At 42.2% G+C, this 26,299-nt stretch overlaps 1 protein-coding gene across 4 annotated transcripts; it reads right to left on the minus strand.

Moving 5' to 3' along the window:
- Positions 1-930: 930 nt before the first annotated feature.
- On the minus strand, positions 931-26,220 carry HSPA4L (heat shock protein family A (Hsp70) member 4 like). Of its 4 annotated transcripts, XM_086464665.1 has the most exons (20): positions 26,037-26,220; positions 21,592-21,649; positions 20,008-20,148; positions 18,565-18,687; positions 16,972-17,071; positions 14,793-14,926; positions 13,626-13,870; positions 13,463-13,539; positions 12,160-12,311; positions 11,537-11,643; positions 10,993-11,126; positions 9,620-9,822; positions 8,188-8,235; positions 6,964-7,065; positions 6,261-6,398; positions 5,255-5,380; positions 4,057-4,164; positions 2,847-2,966; positions 2,072-2,233; positions 931-1,632 (listed from the first exon to the last, which is right to left on the minus strand). In XM_086464665.1, exons 1-20 carry the CDS (start codon positions 26,141-26,143, stop codon positions 1,438-1,440), a joined length of 2,580 nt encoding a protein of 859 aa, XP_086320791.1. In that variant the 5' UTR covers positions 26,144-26,220; the 3' UTR covers positions 931-1,437. The 4 variants fall into 4 exon arrangements, with proteins under 4 accessions (XP_086320791.1, XP_086320792.1, XP_086320795.1 ...); XM_086464666.1 differs by lacking the exon at positions 8,188-8,235; XM_086464669.1 differs by lacking the exons at positions 8,188-8,235; positions 18,565-18,687.
- Between the last annotated feature and the right edge of the window lie 79 nt (positions 26,221-26,299).

Consider the following 26,299-nt stretch of genomic DNA (forward strand, 5'->3'; position numbering starts at 1 on the left):
ACAAGCCTGTGCAGGAGAACTGCTGCAGGAACACCCGATTAGCACCTGAGCACCTCAACAGAGTTCTGCAGCCGAGGCCACGTCACTGAAGTGTTACACTGCAACTAATCTCAGTCTCTTCCTACGAAACCAATTTCCATAGTTAGAGCAGCCCATTCCTGTTCTGGTAATAGTTGTTTGAAATCAAAAGAAAAGTGACTTGCTCCAGCAAGTGCTACAGTATCTCCGTGGCTGACAGCAGCATTCAGAACACATGAACGTACACTGGACCTTGACGATGTCCAAGATGTATCAAAGAAAACAGTGACTCGACTGTGCAATACATTATAGACGCTTTCACCAGATCAAGTACGTGACCAAAAGGTAACTGGTAAGCTAGGCAAGTTCAAGTAGATTCCATCTTTGGGGTAAATAATACCCAGTTTGTAAGCTCTTTTGTTTAGATCCTTGACCAAAAGGTTTACATGCCAAGTACCAAGGCTTAAAATGAGCTCTCAGTATGTCTTTCAAGTTGGCAACAAAGAGCATTTAAGTGACCTCAAAACCAAGGTGCTACCATCCAGCTCACACAGCACAACTGCTCTTCTTTCCCCTTCCCCAGCACAGGATCTAATCAAGATGTAGATGTCATTCAAAACAAAAAGAAGTGGAAATAGTAACATGTGCAATAAGACATTTTCAAGGGAAAGCTATGCAACGGTCCTTGTATATTCCACCCCTTCATCCTATTGTCGTTAGCATCATCCTATCACAAGCACAGTACGTTACGTACAGCGATGTGCACAAAGACCATTCACTTCGGCACGTGGCCGAGCCATTTTGTAACTAACCTTGTTAGTGGTATGGGCATCTAAAAAATGTTTAAGCTTGTATTATTCAGTTTATATGAAAAAGACCGTACAATTCTCATGGTACATCGACAAGATGGACTAGTTTGCCAACTAACCTCTATTTTAATATTTAAATTATAACAATACAATAACTAGAAAAGGTCAGTGCTTCAAGTGACAACTTTTGCCACTTCAATTCCAATATTTTTTTCCAAAATAAAGATGCAATTAGATCTACACTTGAGCATCAGTAGTGCAATACAGTATCCTTTCCTGAATAAAGGAGCTGAGGTTTATCCACAATAAAAGCTTTAAATAAGGTAGATTGTTGCCATTTATATATCAATTCTGTATGTTTGATATAAAATATATTGGGAAAGCTTCAACTGACTTATACAATCTACATTTGGCTAAAGCTCCACATAAGCAGCATCAGTGGAAATGAACATCAGAGGTGTACTTAATATAAAACACTTTCAAAACTACTCAGCAACAAATAACAGAAGGTTGGCTAAGAATAACTGAACATCTGAGGTGTGTACCAGACAAAAAGAATGGACCCTGTGGTTACTTGCACTATTTTAATTAAGGAAAAGAAATGCAAGATTTAGTCCACTTCCATTTCTCCCGGTGGTTTGGTCTGCTGAGAATTGTCCTTCGCTGGTTCGGGTTTTGTTTCAGTACCGCTCTGTCCGTTCACTGGTCCGTTGTGTTCACCATTAGCTTTTGACTGCCCGTCATTGGGAGGTTCTATCTTCGGTTTGGGCTTGTATATAATGGGGTTACAGAAGCTATCCAACTCCTAGTTGTAACAGAAGTGAGAGAGCAAGTTCATTTGGTGGCACAGTAATTGCATTAGCCTAGAACGTCTCACATTTGTTTTGGCTTCATCATGATCTGGGATTTTAATTCTCAAGGACTAGACTTGTCAATTCTATCAAGTCTAGAAACTTAAAATAAAACCTTTCACTAGCTAAAGAGCTTCTGTTCTGTTAGAAGCTCATACAGTAGTCGGGTGCTGTGACTCAGGGTATTTTAAACACGGGCTATTCAGAAGTACTGCTGTAAATCAAGAGCCTGAATTGAACATCAATAAAACTGCTGCTCCCTCTGTATGGATCTTTTAATAGCTTTAAAAAAATCTCTGCAGCTGTAATATTCTAGCTCAAAACAGAAGCCAAAAACTTGTTGAAGAAAAACTTATTAGAATGCAACATGTACAATGATTTTTTTTTTTTTACCTTCGATTTTGTGAGTATTTCCGCCACTTTGACAACTGGATCCTGAGTTAGACTTAGTTTGTTCTGGGCATTCATTTTGCTGTTCAACCAATTCATAGCCTCACTGATGTATTTTTCAACTTTTTCCATCTCAGCAGGATCTAGGTGATCATATTTTTCATCCTAAGGAGATATTTATATCATCCATTAATATGTGCTTCTTGGCCCTTTTGAAATGAATGGACACATAACAAAGTAGGATAACATTGCTACACTCGATAGATACAGGGAAGAAGTTCTTCACCCTGCGGTTGGTGAGACACTGGAACAGGTTGGCTAAGGAAGTTCCACCCCTGGAAGTGTTCAAGACCAGGTTGGGTGGAGCCTTGACCAACCTTGAGATGCCCCTGCCATGGCAGGGGGGCTGGAACTAGATGGTCTTTGAAGTTCCTTCCAACCCAAACCATTCTGGGATTCCATGATTTACTGTAGTTTAACCAACCCGAATAGGTAAGTGTCGTAAGCTATGCAGCAATCGTACCAGCCTCAACCTAAGCTTTACCTTTCAAGTGGCACAAGTCACCATAAAAGTGAGACTTGTGTTTAATGCGCGTTCTCGTGAGGAAACCCTTTTTGCTAGCCATCTAGAACAGTTTTGGAAGTTCTCAGGAGCAGAAGCACACCAGCCATTTTAAAGCAGCTTAACAGATAATCCTGTAGGATTTCTTTTTAAAAAGCAAGAAACTCCGTAGCCAAACCCCGATAAAAGTTCATTCCCTAAATAATTTGCTTCTACCTTATTTTTGTATGCTTCTACTGCTTTCATAAGGAGCTGAATCTTCTTTCCTAGTTCATTTAAAACTTTTGGTCTCTCTTCATGTTCCATGTATCTCTCCTGAATAGGCTGTCCAAATTTCTGTAAACAGAAGCAAAGATCTTGACTAAATACGAGTTTACTTTAGTCTGGTCCAAGACCAAAACATGGCATTGGAAGGAAGGCTCATTTCTCACCCATTCAAGAGCTTAATCTTTGCATTTTACTTTAGTGCAACAAAAAAAAAGCCCAGAAGTTTAAACACAGGAGTAGTGCCTGTCCTTAGTAGGCTTAGTATTTGCAGTTATTTTCAGCAAAAAGAGCATTTGGAATAATGCATTTTTAATAGAAACAAGGCAAGATTTACATGGATGGTTTAATTTTAATGTAGTTCATCTGAAAACTTTTAGTTTTATCTCTTGTCTGGTTTTCCCTTCTCTTGAATACTGGTATCCAGGCAAGAAGGCAGTTGCCAGGATCCACACTGCTGTTTCCATCGGTTATCCCTCCCCCGAAGGAAATCTGACTTGAGAGAAAACATTTGGAGGGCGAGAGCTAAAAACATAAACTTACTACAAACAGAGTAGTTAGTCATTCATCGGGATTCGTATTTTCCCATGAGATTATTAAAATCTGAAGTAGTTTAGGTTTTTTTGTCATTACTAATCGAAGGATACAGTGGCAGGTACTGTTAAAGCACTCTTCAGCCTTTAGCATTAAGATATTAGACCAAAAATTCAGTTTTCTGATACTGCTACAGAAGACCACTGAACACAGGAAAACTGGAGCATCTGTTCAGGAGTGTAACTCTGAATACTTGGGAGAGCAGTCGAACTACTCAAGCCTCTTTCAGACTCTTAACGAGACTGACAGAAAACTCCCATAGCAATTAATTGTGTTGTCACTAGTGACAGTCTGCTTTATTTTGACAGTTTTCAAATGAGGAGCACAACTGACATTAAAACTTGTATTTCTAGTTCTAAAGATTACGCTCATTTCAGAACTAAACTACATCCAGATACAACCTGAACTTCCATACTTAAAAAGTTCATGGGTTTACAAGACTCACATACAGGTATGCACACCCCCCCCCCCCTCGGTCCAGGAGTTCTGCTTACTCAGCCATAAGTACTTCTATAAATGCCCCCACCCCCAAACACACACACAGTAGGAAAGTAACTCAAAACCTTACTCTTAACTCCTGAAGCTTATCCATGTATACTTGTTTTGGCTGGTCCTCTCCATCCTCATAAAGCCAGTTTTCTGTGTCCTCCAACATCAAGGTCAGCTTGTTTGAATCCTATGAAACAAGTTAGAGATACTCTAGTTCAGAAGGGAACACGACAAATTAGACTTCTCCCCCCGGCACACAAAGAAACCCCCTACTCAAAGGCGACTGTTTCATCAGTTTAAAATAGTCAAAGGGAGAGTGAAGGAAAATGGTTATTTAACAGACTTCAAAGCCAAGATTTTCCAGAATGTTAAGAGAGGCAGGACAGCCCCACTGATCTGATTTACAGGTGAAGTTTATAGGAGCTACACAGCTTCAGGTTTCATTTTGTAAGAAAGCACATATATCTCATAACGTTCTGGCACATTAACTTTACATGGGACCTTCTGCTTCTCAGGTTCCCTGATAGCAGGATGGAAGAACAGAAATTCGGGCAATATAGTTGCGATTGTTTTGAAACTGGTAGGGGAAAGGCAGCCTCACACCCTTGAGTTTACACTGGAAGGGCTTCTGTCCTGCGTTGCTGGGTTGATGACGAGGTAATCCAGAGAGCAGGTCTTAAAACTGCTGCTGGGCATTTGTGGTTTCAACAAGTGGTGGCTTGTGTACCAGCCACTTCTATTTAGACAGCTGTTAGAGAAAGGACTATAGGGCACGTGTTCTTTCACCACCGCTTTTGCAAAAGCCCAGCGTACAGCTTCCTTCATCACCTTTTACTGTGACTTCAACAGCCTGCTGAGGTCAAAATACTTGCAAGTGCGGAAAGAATCATGTTCCGAAGTTAATGAAAATAGACAATAAAACACAGAGCTACAGACACTATTTCTGCTCATTTTCATTTTATTCCTACCCATTCATACCAGTTAAGAGCTCATGGTGATCTAGCCTGCTTTCCTACATGCCCGCCCTCCAATTTTTCTTTTCTGCCTGCATCCAGAGTCGCTCCTTGCCACTGAGAAGCTTCTCAGACAATACAGTGTCCAACAATACGATACGTGACACGTGCCAGGTGTAAGTGTAGCCTGAACTTGACTTCCATGAAGTTAATCCACTTCATATTCCAAAACAAGTCCAAGAGACTTGGACTCGACATAACACACACAAAACTTAAAATACAAAAGATTTTTTCCAAGACTTGAAACACATAGGCAAGTCTTACTTCTTCAGTGATGAATTTCTCAAAGACTCCACACAGTTTATCTCTGAAGTCATACACATATTCTTCAACAGCATTCTTAGCATCATTTCTTTCTTTCTCAAGCTTGTCTTGCATCATCATCTTCCCCTGAAGTGGAGAAAAGATTATTTAAACCCAAAAGCATATCAAGTGTCACGCTTAACGATTGCTCTCTTGAAACTGCACCACAGAACTCTGCAGACGCCTGCTAAGTCACAATTACTGATTAAAACTTTCACCTTTGTGTAAGTCATCCTCACTGCAGGCAGAGCTGGAACAGGGGAAAAATGAGTTCCTGTTGGGAAGCTGTTTGGCAAGTGCTCCAATGTAAATGAATCAGATAGCAGTTACGATCTGACCACCACACACAAGACCAGAAGTCAAGTCAAGTCTTGACTCTGGTTTGGAAGTCACTAGGAATCATTCTGCCCTACAAAAACGATCCCACATTCTATTCAGACTGACCATTTTTTGGAGAACAGCTTGCACTGGTGGGATCTTCACAGATATAATACCTGGAAAGTTCAGGAAGGATCCTCTAAAGGGCAAGTTTTCTACATGTTGTAGGATTTTCCTGCCGATATAAGATTTGAAGGGCAAAAACATGATATAACTGAGGACACAGCTTCTGCCAAGCACCAAAACAAGTGCAAATGCCACTCCTGACCAGGATCAGGTCAGTCAGTAACAACGAGCATTCCTGTAACACACTGTGCAGCCTGTACTGGCAGTCCTGGGCATTTCCTGCCCAAGGCCAGAACTGATACTTCAGGGAACGACAGGCTAATAGGTCAAACTCGGACATCTGGGTAGTTCAGTCTAGTCAAACTGATTAATTTCACCAAAAAACCCAACCAAAACAGAACCCCTTACAATTAAGACCAAACCCCCAACAAATTCCAAGTTAGGTGGTGAGTTTATGGTTGCAAATACTGTCTGGATAATTCTTTACAGCGACATTGAGAGGTCATCTGTTTACACTGCTTACCTCGTTTTCTATATAGCAGTTGATAAGATCTTGTCCCAGTTGTCTATAGAGGCTTGCCTGTATAGGTAGGTCAATACTCTTAACTTTTGCCTTAGCCTTTGGCTGGGCAGGATGATCTTGCTTGTCTCCAGAAGCAGCCTGTAAAAGGATTGACACTATTAAGAAACTTTCAAGAATAGAAATCGTAGTACATTTATGCTCAAAAGGAGAAAGACAAATTAAACTAGTAAGACAGCTACAAACTAATCATATGTAAATGAAGCACCTAATTATTCCTCTGCTATTCAGCACCAGTGCTTCGTTTTCAACCAAACTGGTGGAGTTTAATTCCTTATCATAATGTTAATAAAGTAACGTTTGAAATGTTTAATTTCAAACATAAGGTGAAGAGCTGTTGAGAAAACTTGTTCAAAAGCTAAAGGCACCGCATATTCTTCTTCATAATGTTTCTCAAGTTTCCTACATTCCATCTTCACTATAAAACTATGTCAACAGAAACTTATTTCAAAGTCTTAATCATATATGATGTTGAAAATTAAAGTGCTAGGGTAGGATTCCTAATTTAACCATTTCAATATAGCTGTACTCCTCTAAATACAAGTCCCATGTTTGCAACTAGTAAGATCAATGACTTGGAGAATACTGGGCAAAAAAAGTCTGAGGGAAGCAACATTACATTTCCTTATCAATACTGAATACAAACTTTTGTTTCAGTTCCTGCATTTTCAGTTTCCTCATCTGCTTGGTTCTGTTGTTCAGCTTGACTTTTCTGAATACCTTCATCTTGATCAACCTGCATTTTATCCTAGAAAAAGAGTTACATCACTGAATGCAGAGGTTCGCTGGACAATTTAAGACTGATGTCAAATACAGTAGATCACAGACAATATATGGACTTCAGAATCAATCGTAACTTCTGATTCACCACGCTTGAACAGGCGTTTTGATATGGTACTTGCACTCGTATCTTTCAAATTAAATGAAAATTCTTTTCTGCCTGTCCCCCTTGAAATCATTATGTTGCCGTCTGTCCCCATTATAGAATTACACTAAGCCTTGTGAATACTCCTTCATTTCAAATTAGAAATAAATACATATAAAAGATATGCAAAGAACATTCTAGAAACACACCACCACCACAGACAGTAACAATGGGTTCTCTATGGAACAGCCAGAACTTCGACCTCATACCATTTTTCACCTCAAGTTTGTAATCCAAAGCAGAAGTAATTTAGTCACTGTAATTGTTGCCTGAATCTGTCTCACAGGACCATAAAAATTAGTTTCTGTAGTAGCCTCTTGGAGCGCATGACCAACTGGCTTCCCTCCCTGACACCCAAAATTAAGGAAGTTTCACTTCAATTTATCTGTTCTTCACCAATGCCTTATCCCAAATTTAAGGATCTTAAAGACGTCACTAGTTACTAGTGCTGATCATTGATCTAGTTTAAGTAACACGATTCCTTGTCATCCTTGCAAAAAACTTTTAGTAACTCAGTGACGGGTAAGTCTAAAGTTTTCAGGATGACTCCAATACTTGGACATCCAGAGCATCAATACTAATGAGCTGTAGGCGAGGTCTGAAAGGTGGAAGATTACTTCCATTACAAGGAATTAAGATTCCTGGATTCACGAACTACATGTGCGCGGAGAACAATTTACTGTTAGTTCTGTGAAGTACAAGAAAAAGCTACTTAAGGATTTCGAACTCCAGCACAGATGTGTATCGTTTTTAACAATAAAAGTTGAGAACAAGGAGGCTACTTTTACCAAATTTAGGTTTTGTCACTTCAGAGTAGGAAAAAAAAACATCCTCATTAACTGTTCTTACTGTTCACACAGAAAAGGCAACAATTGGAAGGAACTGTTTTGCCTACATGGAAAAGCTGGGGGTGGGGAATAATACATATATATATACACCACAAACCTCCTCCTCAGAGTCGAGGGTATCATCCTCAATAATGAAAGGTAATTGCTGACAAGCACCATTGTAAAACAGAAGATGTGTTAGATGAATCAAGCACTACAAAAGGCAAGCCTGAGGGTGGAAGTGATTACTCTTGTACCGAACACGGAGCACCCGTCTTGGTGACCTCCACAGGAGGATGCCTATTACACCCAACGCCAGCTACGTCACTTCCAACCCTTTCTCATTTGTCCACAAACATCAGCTGCAGAGCACTTGTCCACAAACAACTGCATCGTGTTTGGCATCTCAACTATGCTCAAATTCCTGGAAAGCAGTGGAATATTTAAGGAGTTGCTTATACCAATTGTGTAACGCCAACTGCGTAACCACTCGCTCCACTTGCTGTAGGATATTCAACTACAGCGGGAAAAGCTTATAAGAACCGATTTTAAGATCATGACAGGAAATGCATTCATCCCTTCCTCCAAAGCTGCCCAGTGTCAGTTTTCTGGCCAGCCCTACTCCCGAAGGAAACCCTCCCTCAGCATGTCTTGACAGCCTGTGAGACCCGTCACTGCTGAGCACTCTGCGAGCTCAGAACGACAGCCAGAGGGAGAAGCAGCAGCTTGCCCGCTGCTTTATCCTCTTTTTCTCTATCCTCTCTCTCCCCTGTGAGATGTGACATAACCCCGAGCTATAGAAGGGCACAAGTGACACAGAAAGGCTGCCGAGGGCACTGCTGGTGTGCCCTTCCCAGCTGCAAAGCGCTCGCCGGCACCTGGTCCTCAGCTCTACGGTGTCAAATGGAATGACAGAGACACCTCACTACTCTCAGGGATCTACTTCTGGTATGCAGTGCACATCAAGAAAGCTGATCCTCCTTACACTAGAATGACACAACATAATCTTGTTAATTTCTCAGTGTTAAGGACAAAGCTGTTGCACATTTATTTCCAGTAATTTTCCCCTATGGGTTTACAAGCCAGTTTGTACGAACTACCAGTACCAAAGTACACAAAGTGCCCTTAGTGAAAGAACATTTACGAAGAACAAGTTTTCCATATAAAGAAATACTGTATATATTTTACTCCATGAAAATGTAGCACTTGAGAAAAAGCAAAGTTTCAGAATTCCCTTGTCAACAGATTTCATTAAATACGCTGCCATTTGACAGCAACACTAGATAATGCCAAGACTAGTAGAGAAATGGTAAAGAACAATGAAAAACATTTTTTTCTTTAGAATCTTGTATTATATTCTTTTTTGCTTTCTTAGTGCCACATGTCATCAGTACTTTAATAATAAACATGAAGAAATGGGTTACATAACTGAAGAAGTAATTTAAGGGTGGAGTAGTAACTGTCAAGAGCTTTACACTATGATTTAATCTCTAATTATTGGTGCTCTCCTCAGAATTACAAGGAGTGTAGATATTTACAAGTTTACATACCAGCTCATCATCTCTGCCTGGGTTCTTGCTTGATGATTCAGTGTCCATCGGTGTATCATTGTGATCCCCCTCTATGTTCTGCTTCTCTATTATAGAAGCACTAGCCACGCTGAAGAGGCCATGAATATTGACCCGCACTTTAACCTTCACTTTGGAATTGTCACCATCGTGTTGGGGAGCGACATTTTGAATCGTGAAACGCCCTTGAAAAGAAAAGGGGTTTTAAACTGTTGTTCCAAAAGAGTCAAAGAGAGAAAAAAGAAATAAAATACATTCTTTGAAGGGTGCTAAACTGGAACTTCATGTAACTTAAACCATTTGGGAGCTTCCAACTTAGCTGTCAATTCTACAATGTAAGCCGCAGCTAGATAAACGAAAACCTGGATCCCCAGTTTTTATCAGTTTACTGATAAGATGGTTTTGCTTTATCTGTACTTCATAAAAAAGTCAAGGTGACACTGTATTAGGTGTTCTACTTCGCTGTTGCCTTCCCTAACCACCACACGAGGGAAGTTACTGATCCTCTCGAATGGTTTCTTTCATCCATGTAACTCGCTTTGCACTGAAAATTAAGTGTTAACGGAGATAAAAGATCCTATTTGAATTTGGTAACGAGGATGCACTACACATTTTGGAGAACAAACAGCGCTCATCAAGGCTTCTGGAAGGCAGTGAGGTTGATAAGCTCAGATTTCCAGCAAGTTGCAAAAGCGAGTAAATGATGCAGACCGTGCACACGTGAAGGACAATGTTCTTCCCCAGAGACAACAGACTTCTTGCACAGACAACTAAACGGTAGCACCAAGTCTGTATCAGATTCATAATTTGGTAAATAAAATTGTGAATTGAAGACCCTGAGGAGTCTACTAATAACTGCAAGTAAGGTCGCATTAGCTACCAGGAGACTTAGTCATACCATCTAATACTTCAGACTCTAGCTTGAGTTCAGGAGATGCCCATCTTGCATGTTCTCAGATGAACAGAAAGAGACAGGACAGATACCCGTCTAGTGCTAACAGCTCCTTTGATCCCATTTCTTTGAAAAATCCAGGCTGGCAGGCACAGACGATCCTTATCCATTTCACAGAGGTTGAAAGAACCAGACAACAGCCTACTCTCTTGCTACCTACTTCTTTTAAAGCATTCAGAAACCGTGAAGACAAAATGACTGAAGTACATTTTTTAGGAACGGGCAAAAGAAGGTGTCAATACTGTTTGACCACCGCTTCCAAACCAGCTGTGCTGAGCCTTTCTAAAGACCCTAGGCTTTTCTATACCCTAGGAAATAGGGAAGTGCCATCTCAAAGAAAAAGGAGAACCGTTCCCATTAGCAACAGGAGTTGGGCATGGGGGTTTTATCCACACGTCCTTACCTATTCTGGAATCAGGATAAGGCACTTCGTGCGGATGGGTATAGTAAGCCTCCAGGTCAAAAGGCTCTTTCTTGTGAAAAGTAATTACTTTTGAGAATGGAGCAGCATGGTTCTTACTGAAGACTTCACACTCCCTAAAGCAGTAAAATATTAAGTAAGGTTAAACCACAGAGCATCACCTAATGGATGATCAAAATCAAGGTATGGTAATGATCAGCCGCTGTGCTAACCAAGCAGCTAAATAATTTAGTTTAAGTCAGTTTATGACAAGAGTTGCAGGTCGAAGGCCGGTAGGTCTCAAAGCTGGACTATGCCTTCTATGTCACACTTGTTAAAAGTTAAGGAACTTCACAGCAGTGTTTTTTAATTAAATGTATCTCCAATTATTAAGCAGTAATTGGAAATCAAGAGGTATAATGCGAAAGAAATTAAAACTGTTTGAGTGGACAACAGCTTCAAAGTCTGAGGCCTGGCCTTTCCCATAGCTCAACTTTTTTTTTATATACACAAACACACACATTTTAATAGGCACTGTACAACTTACCCTGTTCCTTCTTCGTAAGATGATTTCCATCTTAATGTTACAGAATAAGGAACAACATCTGTGATGGAAAATTCACGAACTTTAAAAGCTGGGGAAAGAATTGCACACTAGAAAACAAAGACCAAAATTTTATTATACCCATGTAGTCAAATAAATAGCAAGTACAGTAATTAATACCCAAGAGCAAAAAGGCTACAATTCATACGGGTCACATGGAGGTCCTGCTTATCACAGAATTTTTAACAGAAACTTCAACACTTAGTAGGAAGTTAACTGAACTGAAAGACTTTTAACTATATTAAAGCAATAGTAACAGATGCTACTTCCCCAGTGACTGTCAGTAAAAGATACCCAGCGGAGCTTCCAAATGACTACACAGAGGTGGAACAGTGCAATTCGGGTCATCAAATCTAACAGGTCCCTAACAAGACCATCCTGCTAACATGCCATGGCAGCAAACGAACAAATGTAATACAATCATTCCTGACAGAGTCACCGCCAACAGCTGTGGAAAGAACAAGTGAGACTCTGCATCGTTTCATCTTTTGCTTTTGGCGAGTTGTATTTCATTAGTACCCGATGTTAAAAGCAGCAATACTGAAGTTGAATTTCAATAACTATACCTGCAAGGCACAGCCTCTGGCAACAGCTTCATCAGCATTTAGCGTGGTGCTTATCTCTTTACAGAAAAAGCTAGAGATCTGTTCCTTCACTGCTGGAATTCTAGTAGCCCCACCTACTATTTCTATACTGTAGATATCTTCACGCTGGAGTTCTAGAAAAGAGAGTGCACGGCTTTAAGTTATCATCAAGATACCAAAAAGCTGTCTTTGGACAACCAAAAAAAGTTAAGATTTCTCTTATTATCTAGACACCGTGACAAGCACTGAACACATTCAATGGCCAACAAGATCTTTAAAACCAGATTTGTCCCCACGTGGCCTATTCAAACTCTTTGTCCCTCCTGCAGGCTACGACGTTTTCTCATCGCATGATCCAGGAAAATGCGGAAGCCAAGCATCAACGAGGACAGCTGTTCTTTGAAACGCGCTGTCCATGTGCATCCTCTTTCTGGTGGTGGGTGTCAGCTCAAGAGGGTGAAACTGGTTTCTCTTTGGCAGCCCTTCACTACCAGACAATACCTCCCCCCTCCCACACAACAACATGATGAAACCCAGGTATACATCATTTTATGTCTGGTTTAATTCTGGTTGCCAGTAAAGCAAAGCAAACCCCTTAGCTAAAAATATAAAACTGTGTTTGCAGGTTAACTTTTTAATTCTGAATTCAAGATACATGTATGAAGTGATCTCAAACAACTGTCAGTCCTTGAACAGCAGTTACTCAGGTTCTTACTTCCTCTATTAGCTCTTCTTCCCTTTCTTTTAGTTGAAGATGCTGCAATTAGAGGTAAAACCTCGTCCTGTTAAAGTCTAATTCTATCCTTTACACTACATGAAGCAAAAAAAAAAAGTTATTTGCACATGCTTCAGGTAATTTATTTCAAGAATATACTGCCAAATTTTCAGGTCAGTGAGGACATGTATGTATCACATATGGAACAGGCTGGCCAGAGAGTTGCAGTAAAGACTAATAGTTTTCCCCATCGTGGTTTTGGTTTGGTCGTTTTGCGTTTTTAAATAAAGTCATCTTTCAGAGTGCCAACCTTTTCCATTTCACAGGGTGAACGAGGGTCAATAAACCAAGGTTGCAGAGTGGTATGTGCACTAAATGAGGCAGGAATGGGATCATGCACGCATGACAAGCATATGAATGGAACTTACATTTAACTTTTCAGTACTTAGCTTTGCAATTCTAATAAATACAAAAATACATTAAAAAGATAATCATTAAAGAGATCTAGGGTAACCGGATTACTAGTTACTTTCTTAACCAAAAGTAGTACCTAAGTTATCTCCCACTTACTAGCTTGATCCATGGCTGCTCTTAGAGGAGGTTCCACTCTGGAGAGAAGGGCAGCACACAACTGCTCAAACTGAGCTCTGCAGGAACAGGGAAAGCGTTTCACATTACAGGACAGCTCACAGACCACACGTCGCTGCCCTTCAGTGAAAACAACACACAGTACCTGTTCATCTTACTGGAGACGTCAAGGTCATTCATGAAGCACTCAATATTGAGTGGAAGGTCAGAAGCATTTGCACTCATAAGCTTCTTCAGTTTTTCACATTCCTGATACAATCGTAGTAGCGCTCGGGGATTCTCTTTTACATTCAGTTTGTATTTTGTCCTAAATTCTTCAGAGAAGTAGTCTACCAAAGCCTCATCAAAATTCCTACCGCCTACGAAAGGGTCAAAGGTGGTAGCCAAGACCTGCACAGAAGTGAAGGAACAAAGACTGAAAAGCTACTGGATGATGTTTGTTGAGATATAGCGATAGCTTCATACAGATGCTAGTTTTAAAAGTGAACACCTTTAAAAACAGGTTTGAGAGGGGAAAATTCTTTGCCGTTTTCTCACCGTCTTCTAGGCAGTTGCCAGATAGAACAACTTAAAAAGATCACTCCCCAATTATTTAGTTTCTGCTGTCCTCAAATAAAATACTATCGCATCTCCCACGCTATTTCCCACCATGCTGCAGCCCCTACTCCCTTTCCTAGCTCACTACAGAGAAGGCAGACTAGGATAGCTCTTTTGTCATGCTATTACCAGTTCTGCATCACTCAAAACAGAAAAAACTCGCCACGATCTTCCACATGACTTCAAATGACTCCATTTCGCTACCAAAGGCAAGTTTACAAAAACATTCAGCCACCAGTAGCTCAAGCAAAAATCTCCAAACCAGGAAGGGAAGACTGTTCAGTTTTACTTCGCATCCTATTGAACTTAGGTTTTGAACCGTCATGGATGGCAGAAAAAAAAAGAGCATCATAGAGCAATTGAGGGAGTTGAAGAATCTCCTATAAGTAGTTGCACAACTAGAATGCTTATGAGACTACCAGAATATGCAAATATTTCATAGATACAACACTGTACAAGAACTGTGCAGTACGCTTAACTGTCAAGCACTTTTCAAAACACACTTTGGAATACGTCATGTCTGCATTTTTTTTTTTAATAGCTGATTTGCTGAAATAAAAGAAACAAAGTTTTTGTATTCAGCATTCCAAAAATACTTGCTATAGACATTTATTTATTTCAAAACCACCAGTCTTTCCACAGAACAGTATTTTGGGTATTCTTCAATTAAATACTTCAGGAACATGGGATTTTACTGTATGACGTAAAAGATTACCTTCAGTTTTCCCTTGTTAAAAGCACAGATCGAAACCTGATACGCAGAGTGCCCCATATCTACAAAGACCACGTTTCTTGGCTTCTCTTCCAAGGCTGGCAGATCTTGCTTGTATATTCCATAGGCTAGTGCCACTGAAAACCAGTAACCCACAGAAGTTAAGGGAGAGCCGTACACAACTGTAAAGCACGCACTAAAAGCACTACCAAAAGACAGACACTACTCATGTTTGGTCTTTCTACACACCCCCATTATTCTGCTCAAACCGAACATAAAGGTCAAAAGGGTGACAAGTTTTAGACCATTATGAGCTGGCCCCATTCTTTGTTTTCATTTCTGTTTAATTTATAGTTTTACAAATCAATTGCTTCATGTTCATTCATGTAATTGACATTTAAGTATTCTGTGTAAGACAACATCTCTTTCCAACAGCAACTGTATACTGTGCACCTTTTCAAAGCACTGACTTAAAGGCAGTAGCGTATGTAGATTTATCAGATTGGTTATTTTTGCTTCTGCTTAAGAATTACTGTTCATACATGAAGCAGCTCCTCATAAATAAAGTCGACATGTTGAAAACACAGTTTCCACTGACAAGGGAGGAAACCGGTGTCAAGTGGAGGTTCAACACTACTAAAGCATCACCTTGTATTTCAGTTCTGCTTGTAGCCAAACCAACATTGTAATTCATGAACCTGCACAGAGGAAATCTCATGCCTATACTTCTTCGAAATGCCTTAGTTTTTTAGCTCAGCTTTGCAAAATTCAGGCATGCTCAAGAGAAAAAAAAAAGTGGTTTTATACAAATCTAAGATTTCAATACCAGCACTCTTCTGGAAAGTTGGTTGAGACTTTCTAAAAGCAGAATATTTACATCAAGATAAAAAATAAATACCCATTTAAACAGCTCCAACTGTAGTTCCCATGACATGTAACACAACTCTATACTCTGCCCTACAGTATTCAGCCTGCCGGGGCCTAAAGGGGGCCTACAAGAAAGCAGGACAGGAACTTTTTACAAGGGCATGTAGTGACAGGACAAGGGCTAATGGCTTTAAACTGAAAGAGCTGAAAGAGGGGAGGTTTAGGTTAGATATTAGGAAGAAATTCTTCCCTGTGAGGGTGGTGAGGCACTGGCACAGGGTGCCCAGAGCAGCTGTGGCTGCCCCCTCCCTGGCAGTGCTCAAGGCCAGGCTGGATGGGGCTGGGAGCAACCTGGTCTGGTGGGAGGTGTCCCTGCCCATGGCAGGGGGTTGGACTAAATGATCTTTAAGGTCCCTTCGGACCCAAACCATTCTGTGATTCTAAAACCAGAGGAGGGCAGTCAACAAATTACTTTATAGAAACAACAGTTGTGCCAACGCTACAGCTGACAGGACTGCTGCAAGTTTAAACTGCCATTATCCCACACCCTTATGCTTGCCTTGGTTTGGGTATTTTGGGAAGTCATACAGTTCAAGTTGTTTCTAAGTAAGATCAGCAAGTCTGCTTTCAGAAAAACCTCCAGAAAAATACAGTTTGTGTAGAAGCAGCTTTTAAAGCATACATATTAAGTAGTTAAAGATGAAAAAATCTTTGAATTACGCACTTTAAAGTTTCCCTTCAATGTATTTCTCTTGAAATAAGTATTAGCTTATGATTAAGAAGTATTTCTCTAATACTTCTATGGGATTTATTTTTACTCCAGCACACCCATCTTCCAGTAAGCTGGAGAGAAAATTAAAGACCCCACTACACACCTATATTAAATAATGTATTTACTGTAATCTTTCAGACAGATGCAGGTTACATCTGATAATACTGTACTATACTATTACTTAACACAACAATTGAGAATTTAGGTCAGGTGCACACCCCAGCTGGATCACTAAGAGATTCTGAAGCTCGCTCAGGCCTTCCTGACGCAGCTGCTGCAGCTCCATGGTACAGCAGAGAGGGAAGTGCAGGTACCAGCTTTGTTTCAGAAGCAGAGCAGCATTCAAGTCAGCAAACCCAAACCCTCTCATCATGCCTTTTAAGTGCTGAACACAACCCCACTGAAATAGTTGCTGCGTTTCCAGTTCCCAAGCTGAACCGGGCTTTTTCCCCAAGCTCCTACTTGTGCCCCAGGAGTATGTCATCACCTCACAGATTCAATAGCCTGAATGGGTTAAAAAAGAAAAGAATTTATGCCCTTTACCTGCTGTAGTTTCATTCATCAGCTTCAGACAATTTAATCCTGCAATCTGTGCAGCTGCCATTACAGACCTTCTCTCAGCATCAGTGAAGAAACTGGGTACCTGTTTTCAAAAAGTAATTACACAGGATATTATGAAATACAGACATTTTAATTTAAAGAAGTCAGACTTGCCCATTAAGGAACCCTATAAATTTCCATACCACAAGAAACTGTCAGAAGCTAACCTCAGATTAATAAAGCAGTCTGAATAGGACAGCTAGGTAATTCATTTTAGCACATATTTTAATTAAAATCTCAAAATACAACAAAACCGAAGTGATATCCAGAGTTGTTTAAAACAAAGTAGATTTAAGCACCAAAAACCCTTGAAAATATTCTCTCCGATTCTTCTGATGAGTCTTTGAACTTGAAATCATTACCAGTTTCCGATAACGTTTGTGCAGCACCGAGTCACCACAATAACTATCCATGCACAGCCCTACGGTAAGTTACTGCAGAAGCACTACAGCGGTGCTGGAGCTCAACTCAGCGCTGAACTGCACTTTGTGTTACAAGGGAACCTCCATCCACTCTTCGGTTATCACCTCTACCCCAGTGCCAGCTCACAGGGCGCTACAATATTCAGTTCTACCAAAATTAGGCAAAGCACAGTCAGGACCCATTTAGAAACTGGCTACAAGCAGCTGGCAGATATTCAACTTCAGTCAAGCCAAAGCCACCGAACTACATTCACAGCGTATTCCGTGAGCTCCCATTGTGGGGTGCTGCCAAGGACCCTTGTTTGGGGGGCAGGTATTCTCTCTGAGTGTCTCTGTACACCATAGGGAAGCACGGAAAAAGATCAAAGCACATTTCTGACAGCTGAAGCGTCCAGCCCTCCAGTTCTGTGACAGAGCGGGGATAACTGCCACGCTTCATGCCCAGACTTCTCACCAAAGCAAAAGCAGAAGCGAAGCAGTAAACAAAGACCATGTGAAAAGCAGACATTTACAACTTCATATCAGGAGCAAAACCTCATCTTCAAGCTCCCCCCCTCTATTCCCCACTAGCTACAAAAAAACCCCCACCGCAACCCAAGTAAACCAGCCAAATAAAAAGGATTTTCAAGTAAATGCAGGTAGTTGGCACTTCTCAAATTGCCAGTACGACCCTCAGAGCCATAAAGTCCATGCAATGCTCAGCTACAGTCCAACTCAACAGCGTTCAACTATGTAACAACAAAGAAATTTAACAGGAATTTGGGAAGGTTCTCTGGAACTGAGGAAGGTTTGCTTACACATAAGACAGTTCCCACTTCAAACAGGAACTACAGCAATCAGGATAACTATACGAAGCATTTGGAGTTAACCAGTCTGGATCTGCTTAAGTAGTGTGCTCTTTCTGAAAACACTCTCTTGATTTAAAAAAATTTGCCATCCTCTCACACATGATTACAAAAGTATTTCCATCTGGAAAAACCTATAATAAAGGTTCACTTTGGGGGGGGATTAGATTTCTATCCGCTACTTGTATCTCTTGCACCATGGCATCACTGGTTCTAGCTTACATGAAGGTACCTATAGAAAGAACTGCGATAAATACATGACAACTTACTGAAATCACACAGTCTGCCACCGGTTTCTTCAAAGCACTTTCTGAAGTCTCTTTAAGTTTGGCCAATAACATTGCTGTGATCTGTTCAACCGCAAACAACCTCTCTTCATCTAGGTATCTCACCTGAAACAGAGAATTGCAATTCTGTAATAAATCATCTCAACTTTTCTCCAAGATGTGCAACTCAGACGTTTTTTCTAATTTTGAGCACCGAGACCCACGTTTATCACCAAGTTCTGGACATCAATAACTCTCTCTATCAATTGATGCTTTGGGTTTGTGCTACCTACAACAAATCGTAACAGTTCCGTTTAGCTGAAAATTGTTTTGTGGGAAACTTAACACCTGATTTACCTTAAAGGGCTATTCATGATGCTACACTATTAGTTTTAAGAAATCCAAACAAAGTGCACAATACACATAAAACCACATTTGTCCTAACATGAGCTAAAAGTAGGAATTTTGGAGCAAACCCAAGGAACACTGGCTTTCTGCAAGGGTCACTCCAGCACACGAGGCGGGGAAGGGGAAATGAGGCAATTTAACAGTCCTGCCCTGCTCAGGAAACGCCTCTGAAACTTCAATCTTCACGTAAGGTTCTATGTCCCAAATTCCTGACAGGCTGCCATCTCTCCAGCAATCCCAAACACTCCTGTGCAGGGAAACCCAGAGAGATGAGCAGCAGCCCTATCTACACTGGCAATTAGTATGGTATCAGCAGGTATAGAGGACCAAAGAAACTCACTTTGGGTGGGACTAAGCCCTGTCAGAAAGCAACTCCAAGTGTACTAAGTGAGGACGACTGGGGGATGTGCTTAACTGTAATGATATGTATTTGAAGGTCCATCTAAGGTAACCTAAGGTAAGGTGAAAAGCTATTAATGTGACTACAGAAAGCCAGTACGATTGATAAGAAACCCCAGAAGTCTCTGAGAAAGCACAGTACTTGTTCAGATGTTATTGCAGGGAATGAAATGTTCTTCATCTCTCGGTAACAGCGGATTTATTACGCAGTCAATTTTATTGAAGGCAAATGAAACAAACTTGACCTTTTTTGGGGGTGACAGCTATTAACATTTTATAGCGTACCTGTAGAGGAGACAACGCAGTAACTTTTCTTACACTGCTTTATTACTGCTTTATTACTAGAAGACATGAGAATGTGATACCGAGCAAATACTCTAGATCCTCCTGAACACTGAAAGTGAATGAGTTACCAGGAAAATGAGAAACACAGCAAAACTATGCTAAGGCAGGCTCTGGGGAAACTAAAAGGTGTTACTGTACTGGTTTTCACCTGGCATTTCTTTTCAAAATGACTAAGGATATATTTAGAGTTTTCTTAAGGAAAATGTAAGTAAGTTCAAGTAGGAAGTAAAGTGACAAAGGTGCAAAGCGCTCGTCTCTACCACTAAAGACGCTGTGCACAAAGCTGTAACTCACCTTCACACCTACGGAGCCATTTGGCATCTTCTGAAGTTCATAGGGAAGCTTGGCCCTTTCAGCTTGTATGTAAGGGTCTTCAAATGCTCTTCCATGCAGCTTCTTGAAACCATGTAAGGTATTTTTTACATTTGTGACAATCTGTGGAAAAGATAGTTCATTTTTAATGACCCGTGACACACAGACTATAGACGAGCATCCAGAAAGGAGCTCTCGTTACGTTGGGCTTAATGCACATACTGAAGACCTATGTCAAGCCCCACACATTTACTACAAAGCATCTATTTTGTAATCGATGATCTCCATTAAAAAAAATTTAAAAAATCAAATTTACTTCTCTCTAATATCCAGTCACTCACTGCCATCATTTTTCATTGTACTTTTTATTTTAGAGGAGCTTTCTGATACAGCATGCAGTATTTGAGAGCATATTGCATATGGTTGCAATGCCTGTCTGCAGGAATGAATGAAGATATTACCCACATTAACCTTAACTGAAGCTTCAAAAAATTAAAGCATTGCAGTTCCTTTAAAGTTCTCCTCTAATGCAGATCCCATCTGGACTTAAAGCCTCCCCACACCTATTCTCTCATCGCTGTTTCAACCTAATTACTTTAAGGACAGACTTTTAAGTCGAGAAAGGACTGGGACAAACAAATCCCAACAAACACAATATTTAAGCTATCAAAAGAAATTACTCCAGGGTAATCTTCTGCAAGATAAACTAGTCTAGTTCAGTAGTCTATATCGGAAACTGCACAGCTGGGAAGGGTACTGATAGGACACCTTCTCACCAGCAATGTCCAGGGCTTGAGCTCTGCTAAGAAGTGCAAAGTTTCTCAGAATGAAAGCAATACAGCCTCTGCATGCACTGACTGCTCCTGGTACTACCGGGGGCTCTACTACCTTGGTATCTGCCAGGCAAACTGCCCGTTACCTCCACCCTACGCTAAGGGGGAGGAAGTCCTCAGCATGCTAACATGCTCCATGGACGCAAAGAAAGAGGGTAAGGCATGATCTATCCTGAATTTGCAGATTCACACTAGCTATTATGAATTTTTATGCATTTTCCTTCCAAAGGAAGGTTTTCCTAGGTTGCAAGTGATTTTGCAGAGGGTAAGAGAAATTTTATTTCTGTCCCAAATTGAGACAGGAAATTACTCTGATGCATTCATTTCACATCATAAGCAACAGCCAGTCTCCAAACTTCCATTGTTCAACTTCAGTTTCCACTTTTCTGAAACATAAGCACAATATTCCTCCCCACCCCCAAGGGGGATTTAATTCTAAACTCTATTCTGGCTGTCATGAATAAGCAAGAAAAAAATCTTTTATTGGGAAAGAAACAAGGTTTTCTGTTTCTTCCCATTTTTTAGTCTGAACGACAAAACAATACAGAAATACTGTTTCAATTTTAATATAGTGAATATACTGTTGAAGCAATAACTATTTCTGTGAAACGTATGCTTATTCTAGAAATTTTACTTCAAAACAGAAGAAGATCAAATTTATTCACTACTTTTCTTTCCATGGTTCAACTGGTGCAAGTCAGGTAAATAATACAAGAGTTTTTGATCCATTTACCTGGCTCTTTGCTGCGTTCCCAATGGCCCGGGTCTTGGATCCTAATGATATACATGCTCTAAGTAAAAACAGGAAAAAAAAAAAAAAAAAAGAAATTCAGCTTTAAAATAAAACTTCATAAAGTATTTCCATGGTACTTTACAAGACCCACAACAATTGAAGTGGCAGAACATGGATGTGGTATTTAACAGCATTACTGTCTGAAGCACCACAACTTGCAGTGGAATTCTAGTTATTTTGTTCTTTGCAAATGAGTTTAGAAACTGCAAGCAACCACAATGGTTTTCATTATAATTGCATTTAAGGAATTCTTTAAAAGCCTACCTGTTCTACAGATCTTATCACGAAGGTAAGGAATTAATAGTCACTTTTGGGTCACAGCTTATAACCAAAGAAGCCTGTGACATTTAATTTAAAAACCTGAGCTTTTACCAGCCAGGTTTTCTTGACTCAAAGACAACCCTAAGTCCAACAGCACCACGTTCACAATCATCATAGGACAACAATAACACAGTTCCCCCACCTAAGCCCAAGGCAGCTGAACAGCCCAAACCCAGTTCTCCAAACCATTGAGCACGTCCCGTGACCGAGGACCCCCAGCTACACACTGCAGACAGGCAGAGGGGGAGATGGCTGGGGACAGCTCCCGGCCACCCCGGGCCTGGGGAGCTCCAGAGCAGTCCATGGCCCCTTCCAGCTTCTCCCCTCACCGCTGAGCACCCTCTCAGCCTCACCTCTGGCTCCAGCAAAGGCTGCCCCAGGTCCCCAGCCACCATCTGCCCACCTCGCTGCCACCTTTGGAAAGTTTATTTTTGGAAGTTATTATGGCCACACCTCTGCTCTACGATTTGAAACAGAACTCTCCCCGAATGGGAACTGACCTGGCTAAAACCATTCAGGACTAAGTAACAGATAGGACCCAGATTGCACACGGCTGAAACGTCATTGTTTAACGCACGCCAAAAGGTCACTACAGCAGATGGCTTCCTGCCTCCTCTCCATCACCACCACAATGAGGGCACCGTCTGTAAGGGGACAGTATGAGCTCGCAACCTCTTCTGCTGTACCACCACCACGCTGAACCTGCGGAACCTTCTCCAGATTTAACTGCTGCCAACACACAACGCCTTGCCCTACATTCTCAAATACGTAGCTCAGCTTCCACAGACGGCTCGTACGATTTTTAGTGTTGCTGAACGCTGCAGTTCCAATTATACTTTGTAGTAATTAAGAAAAGTCAGGCAGAAGAGCAATTCCGAAAGGGTGCAGATGGTTTACAAGACATTTGATGGACAACAACATGCTAATGCTATTACATCACACCTTTTCAGTGTAGGAATTTGTTGACAGACAGCGTTACTTGCTAATACCCCTGTGCAGAGCACGAAGCATCGAGTCAGAAGCTACTCAGCCCACCATCGTTCCTGCCATGGCTTCAGCTGCTCAGTTCCAGCTGCTCAGTTCCAGCTCAAAGGGACAGATGGATGGTTCCTCCCTCCCTTGGCTGGGAAGCAGAGATGTCAAAGAACATAAAACGTGCTCTTTTTGGCTCCAGACACTGCGGTTGTATCCAAGGCAGCCCTTTAGGAAGCACTTCTACCATAAGGACACAAGTGTGACAACTGGCTCCCCCACCACTACCCTCAGCCTGCTTCGAAGTCAGCTTTGGAACAGTACACAGGTTCCTAAAGGCAGCAACTCTCTTCGCCAGAAGGACATTTCACTCCTCTCCCCGCATTGCTTTAAAGATTTTACCTCATCATTTTAATTACAGTTTGTGATTACACTAATTACAAGTGGTATGAGAAAAACTACTAAAAAAAATTACAAGCTATCAACATCCACTGTTTTTCCACAAAACCACAGTGGTGAGGCACAGCACCTGAAAGGGCCATTTGCCATCCGTTCAACACGCCCAGCGCCCTACAAACATGCACAACAGGCCTGCTGGAGCTCAGAAAGAGCCAAGTGTCAGTTAACATCCAAACAGACGCTACAGCCAAAGGCCTTCAAAAGTACCAGTTGCACTGAAACAGATGGCTTCGTGGCAGAACCTTTTCCCTTTCTCTCTGAAGTACTTGCGCTGAAGTTCTGGAGATGATACACGTTTTATAAACGCTAACAGTCCCACTCCTTAGATTACAGGATGTAGGTTTTAGGAAAACGATATCAGTAATGGGTCACCTGAATGTTTTACCAACAGGGACACTGGATTTATGACTGGAGCGCTGTATTAACTTGTGGTAATACTTCTGCTGCTGTCTGTAGCACCGAAGTACGCTTACACTAACGCTGCACTGCGCACAGATACCTGAACCAGCTCCAAAACTGGAAGCTGGCTGCACTAATTAGCCTTGCCCAGAAAGAGCAATTAGCCCTGCAGAGCACAGCCACGACTGTCCTATCTTTAGGACCTAACCCAGTATCTTCACATGGCTTAATAACAACGCACTGCACATGGAAGCTGTACTAGCTTGTCCAGAGCTAGTTCAGATATTTTTATACAGCCCTACCCAGGCACAACAAACACCAACACTTTGAATTTCTGGGAGTAAGTCTGAAGTATGTGGGACATACCCAATCAATGCTGGACAACTTCAAGTATCTAAATGACCTAAACACCTCTATAGGTGTAAACAAAGGGTTCATTTACTGTGTTGCTGTGTGTAATACGCAGAAAAATGTTGATGACTTAAGAGTCAGGTCGGCCTATATCACTCAAATTCCATTTGAAGTTAGGTTTAGTTACTATGATAAACTTCCATACAGTAATAAACCTGTTCTATTTCTATTTACTTTTCTGGTTTGCCACAAGACAGCAGCATTAGAAAGCAAGTTCCTCATGTTCTCCTGTAATTATATTTTGAAGGAAGAGAAAAAAGCCAGGAAAAGTGTCACTTTAACTATCCATGCACTCCAGATGCTATCTTCCTAACCGTGCTTTAAACCCCTTGCATAACCACTTTGCAAATGTCTTGCAAGTAGTGTTACTCAGACATTAACGTGACAAATATTAAATGCAGGAAGACCTATATGTGAAGCCTACCTGCAAAGAATGCCCTCCAACAACAGCTAAGAACTAGAAGTGCTCTTCATCATAAAGGGGAAGGAAACTGCAGCTGCCTGAGGATTCTGTGGGCAACAATTTCAGGCAGTTCCTTGCACTGAATTTGAAAGGTCCCAGAATTTCAGTTCTGATAAAATGCACATAAAGGTAACGCCTTCTTGAGGGTTAACGAGAGAAGAATTTTTTTCTTAGTAGCAAGAGTCTCCCCACTAATACAGACAGTATGCATTTGAGCAGTCAGCTTCTTTGTACTTTAAAAAAAAAAAAACTTTTCGGAAAGCAAAACAAAGCCAACATTTCTCGGAGATCAAAGAGACAGCAATGCTAAGTTACTACGGCTTCACATCGCAGAAAACAGCTTTCTGCTGTTGGCTACAAATTCCTTTTATAAGAGGAAACACCATCCAAAAGCCATTTTTATGAGTATTATAGGAATTCCTGAACCCTCCTTGGAAATTATGCGCAGATGGAGCTCCAAAAATCCTAGACGTATCCCATAGAAACAGAAGAGAAAAATCTCCACCTACTCTTGCGTATCCCATCATCACGGACGTTGCCCGCTGCCCCCCCCCTCCTTCCCGCAAGACCTCGGTATTCCACGGCCAGCAGCTGCAGCGCGGTGCGAGTACGAACAGGTTTAAGAAGAGGGAACTCATCGCGCCACTTCCCCGTCTCCCTGGTGAATCAACCTCCTCCTCCTCCTCCTCCCTCGCCAGACTCACCGCCACTCCATCATAAAATTGTCAATGAAAAGGCTCCAAGCCCTGGCAACCGGTGTGGAGTTGGGGAAGCACACGCACGAGAGCTTCGCTACGCGAAACGAAAGCGTTCCAAGGACAGTAAAAAAAAAATAAAAATAAAAAAAATAAAGCCGTTGTGCCGCCGGAGCCGTGCGGCACGTTCGGCACAGCGCGGTCCTTCAAGGACACGGAAGAGGCAAAAGCGAGAGGCGGGGGCGAACGGGGACAAGCGTTTCTCGGACAGGCTCCTGCCTTCCTGCGCCTCCTCACCGCGCTCCGGTGGTACCGGGGAAGAGGCACTCGCCCTGCAGCAGCGGCCGCACACGGGTCCCGACCGACTGCCAGGGCCTCGGCGGCTGACAGGGTCCCGGCGCCGGCCGGCGGAGCCCCGCTGGGGGAACTGGAAGCGCCGCCGGCGCCAGGCCGGGGCGTTAGAACCGCGCGGGGAGGACAAGGCCCTGCGGGGACACACGCGCCTCCGCCCGCCCCACGGCCGCCCCGGGGAGCCCGGCACGCCGCGGCGGGGAGAAGACGGGAGGCGGGCTCACCGGTGCGGCAACAGCGGGGAAAAGTGCCCGAGGGTGCGGGGGGGGGGGGGGGGGGGGGGGGGCGAGCGGCCCGGGCACGCCGGTACTCACGGGGTGCAGCGGTCGCTGTACTCATTGGCGATCGTCTCGATACCGCCGCTCCGCGCCACGCCGATGTAGCAGTTGAGGAAACCGAGGTCGATACCAACGACGGACATGGCTGCGCCTGGCGCTTCCCGCTCCCCGCCGGCCTCTTGATTACAGCGGCAGCGGCGACCGTCTGGGGCGGCTGGGACGCGGCTGGGACCCGGCTCCTCGCCCGCCTCTCCCCCCACTGCGGAGCACCGGCCACCAACCGGCAGCTCCTCTCCTCT

Source organism: Leptosomus discolor, chromosome 4 (genome assembly GCF_034619465.1).
Source record: "Leptosomus discolor isolate bLepDis1 chromosome 4, bLepDis1.hap2, whole genome shotgun sequence".
Lineage (NCBI taxonomy): Eukaryota > Metazoa > Chordata > Aves > Leptosomiformes > Leptosomidae > Leptosomus > Leptosomus discolor.

Excerpts from the sequence above, each read along its gene's own strand:
- HSPA4L (XM_086464665.1), bottom strand. The coding sequence starts at position 26,143 with ATGTCCGTCGTTGGTATCGACCTCGGTTTCCTCAACTGCTACATCGGC. Across the intron at positions 8,236-9,619 it reads CAGGCAGAGATGATGAGCTG|CAATTACCTTTCATTATTGA; the intron begins GTATGTAAACTT and ends GGTGCTTGTCAG. Across the intron at positions 2,234-2,846 it reads TAGAAGCATACAAAAATAAG|GATGAAAAATATGATCACCT; the intron begins GTAGAAGCAAAT and ends ATATCTCCTTAG.